General features: G+C 43.4%; 1 protein-coding gene across 4 annotated transcripts in view; it reads left to right on the forward strand.

Annotated features, from left to right (window-relative positions):
• Positions 1–13,777, forward strand: part of fbh1 (F-box DNA helicase 1) — a 51,583-nt gene extending 37,806 nt beyond the window's left edge. For all 4 annotated transcript variants that reach the window (XM_043714059.2, XM_043714060.2, XM_087999374.1 and 1 more), the window contains 3 exons: positions 6,204–6,310; positions 9,231–9,365; positions 13,322–13,777. In XM_043714059.2, coding sequence (XP_043569994.2) covers positions 6,204–6,310; positions 9,231–9,365; positions 13,322–13,432 — 353 coding nt within the window. In that variant the 3' untranslated portion in view covers positions 13,433–13,777. The remainder of the gene's footprint in view (positions 1–6,203; positions 6,311–9,230; positions 9,366–13,321) is intronic.
• The last annotated feature ends 1,526 nt before the right edge of the window (positions 13,778–15,303 follow it).

Raw genomic sequence — 15,303 nt, forward strand, 5'->3', positions numbered from 1 at the left:
CCTCTCATGATTTTATAAACCTCTATCAAGTCACCCCTCAGCTCCAGGGAAAACTGTCCCAGCCTATTCAGCCTCTCCCTGTAGCTCAAATCCTCTGACCCTGTCAACATACTTGTAAATCTTTTCAGAACCCTTTCAAGTTTCACAACATTCTTCCAATAGGAAGGAGACCAGAATTGCACACAATATTCCAAAAGTGGCCTAACCAATGTCCTGTACAGCCGCAACATGACCTCCCAACTTCTGTATTCAATACTCTGACCAACAAAGGAAAGCATACCAAACGCCTTCTTCACTATCCTATCTCCCTGCGACTCCACTTTCAAGGAGCTATGAACCTACCCTCCAAGGTCTCTTTGTTCAGCAACACACCCTAGGACCATACCAATAAGTGTATATGTCCTGCTAAGATTTGATTTCCCAAAGTGCAGCACCTCGCATTTATCTGATTTAAACTCCGTCTGCCACTCCTCAGCCCATTGGCCCATCTGGTCAAGATCCTGTTGTAATCTGAGCTAACTCTCTTCACTGTCCCCTACACCTCCAATTTTGATGTCATCTGCAAACTTACTAACTGTACCTCTTATGCTCACATCCACATCATTTATAAAAATGACAAAAAGTAGTGGACCCAGCAGCGATCCTTGTGGCACTCCACTGGTCACAGGCCTCCAGTCTGAAAAACAACCCTTCACCACCACCCTCTGTCTTCTACCTTTGAGCCAGTTCTAGATCCAAATGGCTAGTTCTCCCTGTATTCCGTGAGATCTAACCTTGCTAACCAGTCTCTAATGGGGAACCTTGTTGAACGCCTTACTGAAGTCCATATAGATCACATCCACGGCTCTGCCCTCATCAATCCTCTTTGTTACTTCTTCAAAAAACTCAATCAAGTTTGTGAGACATGATTTCCCACGCATAAAGCCATGTTAACTATCCCTAAACAGTCCTTGCCTTTCCAAATACATATACATCCTGACCCTCAGGATTCCCTCCAACAACTTGCCCACCACTGATGTCAGGTTCAACGGTCTTTAGTTCCCTGGCTTTTCCTTACCACCTTTCTTAAATAGTGGCAAATATCTCAGCAAGGGGCGCAGCAATCACTTCCCTAGCTTCCCACAGAGCTCTAGGGTACACCTGATCAGGGTCTGGGGATTTATCCAGATAAAAACATCCAACACTTCCTCCTCTGTAATATGAACATTTTTCAAGATGTCACCATCTTTCTCCCCACATTCTGTATCTTCCATATCCTTCTCCATAGTAAACACTGATTCAAAATACTCGTTAATATCTCCCCCACAATTTCCTCTGGCTCCACACAAAGGCCGCCTTGCTGATCTTTGAGGGACCCTATTCTCTCCTTAGTTACCTTTTTGTCCTTAATGTATTTGTAAAAACACTTTGGATTCTCCTTAACCCTATTTGCCAAAGCTATCTCATGTCCCCTTTTTGCCCTCCTGATTTCCCTCTTAAGTATACTCCTACTTCCTTTATACTCTTCCAAGGATTCACTCAATCTATCCTGTCTAACCAAACCCTCAATTTCTGTAGTCATCCAGCATTTCCTATACCTATCAGCCTTCCCTTTCAGCCTAACAGGAATATACTTTCTCTGGAGTCTTGTTATCTTATTTCTGAAGGCTTCCCATTTTCCAGCCGTCCCTTTACCCGTGAATATCTGCTCCCATTCAACTTTTGAAAGTTCTCACTTAATATCATCAAAATTAGCCTTCCACTAATTTAGAATTTCAACTTTTAGATCTGGTCTATTCCTTTCCATCACTGTTTTAAAGCTAATAGAATTATGGTAATTGATTCATTTTGCCTCACATTGGAGCTGAGAACCCCCTTCCATGCTAACTGTCTCAGTTCAGCTAGGAATGGCAGGCGCGTTCCTTTGAGGAGAGAATGGTTTAACTGGGTCTGTTTTTACAAAAGTTTAAAATGATGAGAGGGATCTGATTGACCCTATCAACTTGTAGCAGGGCTGAGCAGGCTAGATGCTAGCTGCAGAGAGGATGTTTCCTGTGGTTGGGGAATCGAGAACCAGGGCTCACAGTCTCAGAATACCATGCAGACCATTTAGGAAACATTTCTTTACTCAGAGTGGAATTCTCTCCCACAGAAGGCTGTGGAGACCAAGTCCTTGAATATATTCAAGAAAGACAAAGAGAGAAAAACATTTTAGATTTTAAAGGCATCGGGGGTGTGGGAAGAAAGTGGGAATATGGCATTAAATTAGTATTATATAGGTTCATTGTCACATGTACTCAAGTACAAGAGTACAGTTAAGTTTGGGTGGCACAGTGGTTAGCACTGCTGCTTTGCAGCACCAGATACCCGGGTTCAATTCCCACCTCAGGTAACTATCTGTGTGGAGTTTGCACATTCTTTCCGTGACTGCGTGGGTTTCCTCCGGGTGTGCCGATTTCCTCCCACAGTCCAAAAATCTGCAGGTTAGGTGAATTGGCCATGCTAAATTGCCCATAGTGTTAGGTAAAGGGGTAAATGTAGGGGAAGGGGTCTGGGTGGGTTGCTCTTCGGAGGGTCAGTGTGGACATGTTGGGCCGAAGGGTCTGTTTCCACACTGTAAGTAATCTAATCTAATCTAAAAGTTGTTGAATGATGGAGCAGGCTTGAAGGGCTGAATGGCCTACTTATGCTCCTCGTTTCTATGCAACTTGGCTCAGGCCATATATGTATATATGTATATAAGTATCTATACATATGCTTATATCTGCGTATATAGACCAATGGCTGGGTATATAAGTATCTACATATACTGATAGCTGGGTATATAAGTATCTATACATATGCTTATATCTGGGTATATACGTGTCTATACATACAGTGATAGCAGGGTATATAAGTATCTACATAGACCGATAGCTGGGTATATAAGTATCTATACATACAGCGATAGCTGGGTATATAAGTATCTATATATATACCGATAGCTGGGTATATAAGTATCTATACATATGCCGATAGTTGGGTATATAGGTATCTATATGTACAGCGATAGCTAGGTATATAAGTTATTATACTGATAGCTGGGTACATCAGTATCCATACATACGCTGATATCTGGGTATATAAGTATCTACATACACCGATATCTGGGTATGTCAGTATCTATAAATATGCTGATATCTGGGTATATACGTGTCTATACATACAGCAATAGCTGGGTATGTAAGTATCTACATAGACCAATAGCTGGGTATATAAATATCTACATATACCGATCGCTGGGTATATAAGTATCTATACATATAACGATCGCTGGGTATATAAGTATCTATACATATACCGAGAGCTGGGTATATAAGTATCTATACATATACCGAGAGCTGGGTATATAAGTATCTACATATGCTGATAGCTGGATATATAAGTATCTACATCTGCTGATAGCTGGGCATATAAGTATCTATCCATATACTGATAGCTGTGTATATAAGTATCTATCCATATACCAATAGCTGGGTATATAAGTATCTATACGTATGCCGATAGTTGGGTATATAGGTATCTACACATACAGCGATAGCTAGGTATATAAGTTATTATACTGATAGCTGGGTACGTCCGTAACTATAGGCCGGTGAGTCTCACTTCTGTTGTGGGCAAAGTCTTAGAGAGAATTGTAAGAGATAGGATTTATGAACATCTGGATAGGAATAATGTGATCAAGGATAGTCAGCATGGTTTTGTGAAGGGCAGGTTGTGCCTCACAAACCTTATTGAATTCTTTGAGAAGGTGACTAAGGAGGTGGACGAGGGGAAAGCGGTAGATGTGGTGTATATGGATTTTAGTAAGGCGTTTGATAAGGTTCCCCATGGTAGACTACTGCAAAAAATACGGAGGTATGGCATTGAGGGTGAGTTGGAGGTTTGGATTAGGAGTTGGCTGGCCGGAAGAAGACAGAGGGTAGTAGTTGATGGCAAAGGTTCATCTTGGAGTGCCGTCACTAGCGGTGTTCCGCAAGGATCTGTTTTGGGACTATTGCTGTTTGTCATTTTTATAAATGACCTGGAGGAGGGGTTAGAAGGTTGGGTGAGCAAGTTTGCAGATGATACGAAAGTCGGAGGAGTTGTAGACAGTGAGGTAGGACGTGGCAGGTTACAGCGGGATATAGATAAGCTGCAGAACTGGGCAGCAAGGTGGCAAATGGAGTTCAATGTAGCTAAGTGTGAGGTGATTCACTTTGGTAAGAGTAACAAAAAGATGGAGTACTGGGCTAATGGTCGGATACTTGGTAGTGTGGATGAGCAGAGGGATCTTGGTGTCCATGTACACAGATCTTTGAAAGTTGCCACCCAGGTAAATAGTGCGGTGAAGAAGGCATATGGCGTACTGGCTTTTATTGGGAGAGGAATTGAGTTCCGGAGTACTGAGGTCATATTGCAGTTGTATAAGACTCTGGTGCGGCCGCATCTGGAGTATTGTGTGCAGTTTTGGTCGCCATACTATAGGAAGGATGTGGAGGCACTGGAACGGGTGCAGAGGAGGTTTACCAGGATGTTGCCTGGTATGGTAGGAAGATCGTATGAGGAAAGGCTGAGGCACTTGGGGCTGTTTTCATTGGAGAAAAGAAGGTTTAGGGGTGACTTGATAGAGGTGTACAAGATGATTAGGGGTTTAGATAGGGTCAACAGTGAGAATGGAGTCAGCTATTACAAGGGGGCATAGCTTTAAATTAAGGGGGGGGTAGGTATAGGACAGATGTTAGGGGTAGGTTCTTTACTCAGCGAGTCGTGAGTTCGTGGAATGCCCTGCCAGTAGCAGTGGTGGACTCTCCCTCATTATGGGCATTTAAGCGGGCATTGGATAGGCATATGGAGGATAGTGGGCTAGTGTAGGTTAGGTGGGCTTGGATCGGCGCAACATCGAGGGCCAAAGGGCCTGTACTGCGCTGTATTCTTCTATGTTCTATGTTCTATACGCTGATATCTGGGTATGTCAGTATCTACATACACCGATATCTGGGTATGTCAGTATTTATACATATGCTGATATCTGGGTATATAAATGTCTATACATACAGCAATAGCTGGATATATAAGTATCTATACATATGCCGATCACTGGGTATATAAATATCTATACGTATGCCGATAGCTGGGTATATAAGTATCTAAATCTGCTGATAGCTGGGTATATAAGTATCTATCCATATACTGATAGCTGTGTATATAAGTATTTATCCATATATCGATAGCTGGGTATATAAGTATCTATACCTATGCCAATAGCTGAGTATTTAAGTGTCTATACATATACCGATAGCTGGGTATGTCAGTATCTATACAAATGCTGATATCTGGGTATATAAGTATCTATATGTATGCCGATAGCTGGGTATATAAGGATCTATGCACATACTGATGGCTGGGTATATAAGTATCTGTATGTATGCCAATCGCTGGGTATATAAGTATCTATACGTATGCCGATAGCTGGGTATATAAGGATCTATGCACATATTGATGGCTGGGTATATAAGTATCTAATTGTATGCCGATCGCTGGGTATATAAGTATCTGTACCTATGCCAATAGCTGGGTATATAGGTATCTATATGTACAGCGATAGCTAGGTATATAAGTTAATGTACTGATAGCTGGGTATGTCAGTATCTATACATACGCTGATATCTGGGTATATAAGTGTCTATACATACAGCAATAGCTGGGTATATAAGTATCTACACATACCGATAGCTGGGTATATCAGTATCTATACGTATGCCGATAGCTGGGTATTTAAGTATCTATACATATACCGATAGCTGGGTATGTCACTATCTATACAAATGCTGATATCTGGGTATATAAGTATCTATACATATATCGATAGCTGGGTATATAATTATCTATCCATATACTGATAGCTGGGTACATAACTATCTACATATACCGATAGCTGGGTAAATAATTATCTATACGTATGCCGATAGCTGGATATACCCATATCTGGTGGGGACAAGCAATGGCGCTCAGCTGATTCGCTTGGAGAATTCTCCATTATTCTTCCTGTCTTCCTTTTATTAGACCCTAACTTCCCATCTCAGTTTAATATTATCAAGTGAATACCTTTGACTCTGATCTCAAAAACAATATTGTGTAACTCCACCAATGTTGGGCAATCATTGCCTTTTAATATTATAAAGAAATTGCATCTCTCCCCTCAGATACGGTGCCAGATATCGATTGGAACTTGCTTTACATTGCAGTAACACGGGCAAAAAGGCAACTGGTGATGAACAAATCTTTGGAATGTCTGCTGTCCTTTGTTGGTGTGAGTACACTCAGTGCATTCCTTTCTTTCCTTTTGTCTTTTGCTGAGATATTGGATACCTGAGAGGTTGTGTGGCACTGTGGTTCACAAGCACCCCTTGGTTCCTCTGTGCTGCAGGCTCTTGCCCTCCTGTGTTAAAGCAGCTCCCTGAAGATGCTGCCTCTTCTTTCAGCCTTCAGGCAGACCTGTGACAAATACTAGCTGTGGGTCTCGCATTTGTTCCAATCATTCTGGCCTCTTTTAGCTAAAATCCAATTGTTTGGGGAGGGGGTGGGGCCTACAGTTTTAAAGAAAGCTCTACTTGCAGTTATTTTGCATATATCTCATTAAAAGTTATAAGCACTGAAAATGCTTCACACGTGATGAATTGGTTTAAAGGGCAGTGTCTGTTATACTGTGGCAAGGTCTTGCACATCTTTCAAGCAGAAATGAGATGATGGGCCTCTGTAATGAGTTGACTTGTTTCAGGCACTTAATTAGATCCTTAATTTTTAATTCATTTGTAGAACGTCAATGTCACTGGCTGACTAATATTTATTGCCTGTCCCTAGTTTTCCAGAGAAAGTAGTGGTGAGTTGCCTCTAGAACTGCTGCAGTCCATATGATATAGGTGGAACCACAATGCCTTTAGGGAGGGTTTTGAGGATTTTGACCCAGTAATAGTGAAGGAATGGTGATATGTTTCCAAGTGAATATATAATGAGTGGCTTGGAAGGGAACTTGAAGATGGTGGTGTTCCTATGTATCTGCTGCCCTTGTCCTTCTAGATGGAAGTGACCATGGGTTTGGAAGGTGCTGTCTGAGATATTGGACACCACTGGAGGAGGCTGAGAAGGATCTTCCACTTTGTACTTCTGATTAAAGATTAAATGCTTCCGCCTTATCTTTGCACTAATATGATTGTGGTATTGCTTGGCTTTGTCTGTCATTTGCTGCTTATGCTGTTTTGCCACGCAATTAATCCTGTTTGGTAGCTTCACCAGGTTGACGTGTAATTTTCAGGTATGCCTGGTGCTACTCCTGAAATGCCTTCCTCCACTCTCCATTGAACCAGGGTTGATCCTGTGGCTAGATGGTAATGGTTGAGTGGGGGTTATGCTGGGCCGTGAAGCTGCAGATTGTGCTGGAGTACAGTTCTGCTGCTGCTCAGGGCCCACAGTGCCTCATGGATGCCCAGTCTTGAGTTGCTAGATTTGTTTAAAGTCTGTCCCATTGAGCATGATGATAGTACCACACAACACCATGGAGGTTATTCTCAATGTGAAGGCAGCTGTTTCTATTAGCCCAAACCTGTCCATGGAAGAGAAAATTCCACAAGGGTAATTTGTTATCACTCATTTGCAGTGGGAAATTCCCAATTAGTGGGAATTTATGAAGGTAGGAAAAGCCTGAGGATATTTGATTTACGCGTTCTGGAGAAAGCAAGTGGCTTTGAAACAGTCTAATCCAGATTTTTGGCATGTGTTGTTTTAGGCATAAAGACGTTTCCTTTCTGACAATGGTTTTGTTGTTCAGTCATTTGATGTGAATGGAACGCAACAAAAAACGTTGAACAAACAAAAGAACCCTCATTCACAGCAGCGATTTGCTTTAAGATTCAATCTGTGATTTCTGATGATTTTTCTTAACCCTGTCATTTCTCTATTGCTGTCTGCTGCCTCTACAGTTATTGTGACAGCTACTGGGTTTCTGAAGCAAATACTTTTGTCCCAGATGGACCAAGAAAAGTAGCATCTGTATGTTAAAAATTTACAATTCGTCTTAAATCCTTTCAATTTGGGCCCACATCGTGCAACCACTCCTCTTCAATGTTCCTTGTTAGCATGTTCACCCTCACTCTTCCCACAGTCTCACGGTCTCCTTCACTGTCAAATCTCAAATGTTCAGATGATCGGAGGGGATACCACCTGCCATTCAACCCTTCAAGTCCACACTGGCCCTCCGAAGAGCATCCCAACCAGTCCCACCCCTCTACCCAATTCCTGAAAACCTGCGTTTCCCATGGCTAATCCACATCCCTGGACACTGTGGGTAATTGAGCATGGCCAATCCAGCTAACCTGCACATGTTTGGTCTGTTGTTGTGGGGGGGGGGGGGGGAGAACCGGAGCACCTGGAGGAAACCCACGCAGACACTGGGAGAATGTGCAAACTCCATGCAGACAGTCACCCGGGTCTAGAATCAAACCCGGGTCTCTGGCACTGTGAAGAAGCAGTGCTAACCACTGCTGTTAAATCATGGTGAACGATGAACCAGCTTGGGGGTCTGAATGATCTTTTCCAGCTTCTGTTTGTGCTATTCTTATTGTCCATGGGAAGTGCGGAAACAGCTGTGTTTAAAGTATGGCATGTTATACCAGTTTATGTCTTGTTCACAACATTTACACCTGCAGCGAGCTTAGTTGACTTGGGCTTGTGTGTTGTTATGGAGTCACAGAGATGTATAGCATGGAAACAGACCCTTCAGTCCCACCCGTCCATGCTGACCAGATATTCCAACCCAATCTAGTCCCACCTGCCAGCACCCGGCCCATACCCCTCCACCCTACCGGTTCATATACCCATCCAAATGCCTTTTAAATGTTGCAATTGTACCAGCCTCCACCACTTCCTCTGGCAGCTCATTCCATACACGCACCACCCTCTGTGTGAAAAAGTTGCCCCTTAGGTCTCTTTTATATCTTTCCCCTGTCACCCTAAACCTATACCCTCTAGTTCTGGACTCCCCCACCCCAGGGAAAAGACTTGTCTATTTATCCGATCTATATGAATGTCTTGGTCCACTTTGGGATTGACGCGGGCCATGAGGAGTGAAGCTGAGCTACACCTCACCTGCTTTGTGTATGGGCTGCTGTTTCTTTGCTGCTTTTAGGAATTGTTTCCTATCTTTTTAAAACTCAGTTTAATTTCAACACTTACAGGAGTATTTTCTGAAGCCAGAGCTGACATCCAGTTTGCTCAGAGAGGGGCTTCTCCTTCGGTGCCATGCAAGAGGGTGTTCAAATCACATTGAGAGTGAAACTGTATTAACTCTGAGGAAAATCTCGAATCCACAGGTGTGTAATTTTTAAAGGGGCTTTTTGAAGGGGGTTGATAAAATGATGGCTTCTTGTTGGTAAACAGAACGGTAATCCCTTGGTAAATGACATAGAAGGCAGAAGTGGGTACTGAAGGTGCTGGAGATCAGAGTCAAGATTAGAGTGCTGCTGGAAAAGCACAGCAGGTCAGGCAGCATCCGAGTAGCAGGAAAATCGACGTTTTGGCCAAAAGCCCTTCATCAGGAATGACATACAAACCTAGAAACATAGAAAATAGGAGTAGGCCTTTCAATCCTTTGAGCCTGCTCTGCTGTTGGATGAGCATGGGTAATTATCTAACTCTGCATCCTAGACTAGAGTGGTGCTGGAAAAGCACAGCAGGTTAGGCAGCATCATTAGGAATGCTCATTTATGATGAAGGGCTTTTGCCCAAAATGTCGATTTTCCTGCTCCTCGGATGCTGCCTGGCCTGCTGTGCTTTTCCAGCACCACTCTAATCTAGACTCTGGTTTCTCGCATCTACAGTCCTTGTTTTTATCTAACTCCATATCCTGTTCCCACTTTGTTTCCATTCTCTTTGGTCCCTTTTAGCCCGAAGAGCTATATCTAATGCCGCCTTGAAAACATTCAATGTTTTGGACTCATTAGCTTTCTGTGGCTGAGAATTCCGCAGGCTCACCACTCTCTGGGTGAAGACATGTCTTCTCATCCCAGTCCTGCATGGTCTCCCCTGTATCCTTCGACACCTGGTTCTGGACTCCTTGGTCTTCCTGTGTTTGCTCTGTCTCGTCCTGTTACAAAATACTGCCTGAACTGCTGAGTATTTTCTAGCATTTTAACTACTTTTTATTTCACTTTTCCAGCCACTGCAGTATTTTACTTCCCTGCTTCTCAACTAGTCACTTGCTTCCTGAGCCTTTTAGTCTTTAGGTTTTACCAGATCTAAAAGAAGACTATCTCCACGGTGATCTGGGCTGTGTCAATGACCTGAGATTTGCTGTTTGTTTTTTTGGGCAAAATGCACACCCTATAAAATTGAACCTGTGAGAGATGGAAACAGTAACACTTCTGAAGATGGGTGTGCTGTACCCACTCTCTACCCACTCTAACTCACTTAACCTTACTTAGACCTGGCAAACCTATGCATACAGTGGAAAGAAGCAAGGTTTAAAAATTTCACACCTTCTTGTGATGTAGCCAATATACAAAAGAAAACACGCCAGCTTCCTGTTGCTCATCCAGGGACGACTGAGTTACCCAATTGGGCAATAGCTTGAAGTTGACGGGGGAAGAAATCTCCGCCATCCGCTCTAACTGTCCAGTTCCTGTTGCTAAGCCAGGCTAACTGGCCAGCAATGTTGTAGGGAACTGCAGACCTGCCAGGCTCAGTATCTGCTTCTTGAATAGGTGCCCATTTCCTGTTACCTGGCATGTGATCTTGAATCAGCTTGTTTCCCCTAAGGCTGTGGGATTGAGCACTTGGCTGTGGTGCAGGAGGTACTGGGAGTTCCTTTTGAGTGACTTGGTGAGAAATTTACTTGGCTATTAAATGAGAGTGCTTGACCACCATTATGACCTGTCACCAATGAAGGATGGCTGGCCTCAACTGCTGGGCACCTGGAAACTCGACCCCAACACCAGCTGGAGGCAAGACTGGCTCCAGTTAGAAGGCACATTGACTTGTGCTGCCTAAAGCATGTCTATAAATGACAGGACAAGATGAGTCTTGAACATCAATGCAGAGCGGTACTCACTGTCCTGGTCCACATTTGTTTGAACAAGGATAAGAGAAGGCTACTTGGCCCTTTGAACCTGCCTCACCGTTTAATAAGATCATACCTGATCTGATTTTAACCTCAAATTTATATTCCAACATATCCCTGATAATCTTTCACCCCTTGACCATCACCATTGCCTTAAAAATATGTTTAAAAATTCTGCGTCCACTACCTTTTGAGAAAGGGTATACCAATGCCTCATAACCCTCTGAGAGAAAAGAAAACATGTCATTCTGTTGATTTCTGGCTGTTGAAGGCAGTGTCAACTCCATGAATATCCAACATGCAATTTCTAATCTGCAATAAGTTCACCTTTGGTTCCGTGGCAGAAGGGCTTTTAAGATTGGACTCTGCACCTTCAGTACACATGATAAACATTAACCATGGTTTCCATTGCTGGTCATTATCTAGCGTGGTCATCAGCCACATCGTGGAAACAAAGTGCAGGACCAGCAAGTTCATAAACAAAGTTGTTCCATTTTGATGCTGATATAACCTTACTTGAAAAGCATTCTGTTTCCTGCTTTTGTTAAGGAGATGGAGGAGAAAGTGAGGTCTGCAGACGCTGGAGATCAAAGCTGAAACTTTATTGCTGGAACAGCACAGCAGGTCAGGCAGCATCTAGGGAACAGAAGATTCGACGTTTCGGGCACATGCCCTTCTTCAGGAAGAAGGGCATGTGCCCGAAACGTCGAATCTTCTGTTCCCTAGATGCTGCCTGACCTGCTGTGCTGTTCCAGCAATAAAGTTTCAGCTTTGTTAAGGAGATGGCAGGGAGCAGCAAGGGATCCTTGCCCTGTCCACGCAGTCGAGCAGCTCCTGAACTGGAGACCCAAGGCATGTGGACCAGCAAGTGCACCAGATGTGGTCAGTCAGGGTTGTTCTAATCAATGAAAATGTAGCTGTCATAGAAGGATTAGTAAAGCTGTTTGGAGAGGCGGTAGCCTAGTGGTATTATCATGAGAGTATTAATGCAGAGTATAATGGTTCAAATCCTGCCATGGCAGTCAGTGGAATTTGAATTCTATAAATTCCTAGAATTAAGAGTCTGATGATGATCGCGAAACCATTGTTGATTGTCAGGAAAAACTTACCTGATTCAGTGATGTTCTTTAGGGAAGGAAACTGCCATCGTTAGCTGATCTAGTCTATACATGACCCACAGCAATGTGGTTGACACGTAATTGCCCTCTGGGCGATTAGGAATGGGGGCTGAATGCCAAGCCAGGAAAGCCCACAGCCCGTGAATGAATAAGAAAAAAAATCAGTGGTTTCTTTATTGGAAGCTGAAACTAGATCCATACAATGTTAACCAGGAGACTGGGAGGCACATGTGACCTTCGTTGCTTATGTTCTGAGTCCAGAGTTAAGCACTACTACATCATATTCTGACACTGTGATAGTAATTGACACCAGTTTAAGATACAATTCCATAAAGGTAAATGCACCTCAGGGCGCCTGGATTCTGTTCTAAAGGCCTGACTTAGTCTTTACACACTGCCAGCATCACACAATCCAACAGAGATCCCAGAGTGTTATGGATTTGTTTTCTTCTATTGCTTTGTTACCTGTGAGTGACCTGTGAGCTTTGGTCCGAATGAGCAGCAGTCAGCAAAAAAAAACAATAAATGGAATTGCACTTGATTTTCTGAACAAGGAACATCTTCAACAAATGTTCTGCACTGCACACGCCTCTCAGCTTTGTTTCAACCACTTCAAAGCCCCATTTCAGGATGTTGTGCAATCACAAATTCATTTACTTAATTGTGCAAGATTTGCTAAATTGCTACTACTCACAGCATTAAAGCATTGCATAACCTGTTGGCAGTCTGAAGGAATGCAGTTCTCATGCTGTTCTGGGACATATACAGGTTGAGCTGACTGTAATACCACACACCTTCTCATTCCTGACATGAAGCATAGGCATGTATCTGAAGTGGAGAAAGGCTCTCTGTAAGCAAAGAAGAAGTTCACACTTACAGGAAGGAACAAGAGGCAAGTGAGACACATTTAACATGAAAGGATGGTTGGTATGGGGGAGGGAATAAGTCACTTTAATACTGTTGAACCGTATCCAAGTGGGAGCAGAAATACAAGGCTATCAGTTTATTGCCATGTACTGTTTTGTGAAGTTAGCTTTCCAAGAATGTTCACTTTGTCCTCGTTCTGTTTCTCTTCGCTCCTGTAATGTGACAGAGTGAGGGTGAAGATGCTGGAGGTCCCCTTTGCTGTGGATGTGCAAAGCAACGGATTGGCCCATTGACTTACCTCATGGCACCCCCCGAGCTGGTCAAATCAATGGTGTAGAGCAAGGAGCATGGGGTGGTGACCCCACAAGATGGCATACCTGAGGCTCAGTGGGGTGAGAATGTACGATGGATTCCAGAAGTGATTGGAAAGCTCTGTAATTTATTTTGTGCTGGGCCATTGTGAATGATTTTAATCCTGGTGCTGACAATAAATAAAACCATTATAGTCAGGCCAATAGGAATGTCTCTATGCAATATCCAATCTTCCCTTACTGAAAAGTGGAAGACTTTCTACCCTGGATCAAATCAACTTGAATGTAAAGTTTGTCTATATTTGTTTTGTAATAATGAATGTAAATATCCCTGAAGGAACAATGAAATGACCATTTACACCTAAACAAAACCTTTGCGTATATGTATATTTTTGTTTGTAAAAGTATTATTTGTAGTGTAATTATCATGTTTGTTCTGGTCTTCAGGCTTCCCATAGGCTCTTGTTACTCCTTTGTTTGAAAGATCCCTTGCTAGCAGTTCAGAGCAGATCAGAAGACCTCCATCGGTGTCTTGACCAACATTTATGCCTCAGTCACCATCCCAAAAATGGATAATCCAGTTGTTAATCTCAGTAGAATCTTACCTGAAGTTGCCAAGGTGCAGTTTTTATTGAGTTTCATGGAGGGTTTCTTCATGAGGCTTAGCAGGATTTCTTACACTGACTTCCCCAGCCTGCCTCATTAACTACTCCTCTTGTCCAATAGATTTCTCCCACTTGTCGTAGGAAGTACCCGCCATTGATGGAACATTCTGGGCTCTCTGGCACCGGTGTCATCTTTAACAACTCATTGTGCACTTATCAAGCACTGGCAGTCTGTGGTTACCCTGCGTGGTTTGTGACATTTACCCCAGCCACGGTAGATCACGTTCTCCGCTTTGAGGACAGGGTCCTGGTGGATAGGGTGATGCATAGGAAGTGCAGCCTTTCCCTCAGGATTGGCAGAAGCCACTCACCAGGTTACCACCCTGCTCAGTGCACTCAGCTCTTTGGCGAAATGCCCATCACTTTCTGCTCTGTGAAGGTAAGTGCCATCAGCATCATTTTTCTATATCTTGGAACTCACTATATCTTTGGTGGGAGGTGGATACAGTCGCAATGTCACTACTGCCACCAACATCTCCCCCCACTTGCTTGCTCTCTCACCCACTTTATCATCACTAACCCTTCATGTCATCTGAACTACCTACTCACTCACTCAGGACATCTCTCAGCCCACAATATGGCAGAAAGAGCCAGAATGGGCAGTGGGCTACCTAACATTCTGCTCCAGGGAGAAGATCCTGACCAGAGCAGCTGACTGAATGTGAGAAAACCCCTGGCCTGATATTGGAGGCTCCCCTTTCCAGGAGGTCAAGGCCAGGCAGAGACGCTGTCAGCATTGAAGTGAGCAAAGTTTGTAAGCACTAAGAAGCCATCATTCAACCTCGAGATGCAACCCTGGTCCAACCCATGAGCAGGGTGACTGCCTCTGCATGCAGGATTGCTCTGAGAGATGCTGTACTGTAAGTGGATCATAGATGATGCAGAGAGGCCAGAATGTTTCAATGGATATCAATGTTCATGATCATGGGATGCATATGGTCACTGCCCATGGAGTGTGCACTCTAATGTTGGTGTGCTGTCTCCAAGATGGAAGTCTGGACAAGCAAGCTGAAGTCACCAGGTTCCTGCTCCAACTTCCGTTTTTGGGAATTTTCATCATCCGGTTTCTTTTTTGTCTTTTATTTCTTGTTTTTCTTTTTCATTTCCTTTTTTAAAAGTCCCCCACACCCTACTGCAGAACAGCAGAAGTGCTTATTTCTCCCCATGTCCTGGTGTCGGTGCAGAAAACCTTATTTCATAATCCACCAACAGGAAGAAAAAAAAATCACCCG

The sequence above is a fragment of the Chiloscyllium plagiosum genome, unplaced genomic scaffold (assembly GCF_037043375.1).
Source record: "Chiloscyllium plagiosum isolate Xiang-an unplaced genomic scaffold, Cpla_swu_hap1 HiC_scaffold_23, whole genome shotgun sequence".
NCBI classification, from domain to species: Eukaryota; Metazoa; Chordata; class Chondrichthyes; order Orectolobiformes; family Hemiscylliidae; genus Chiloscyllium; species Chiloscyllium plagiosum.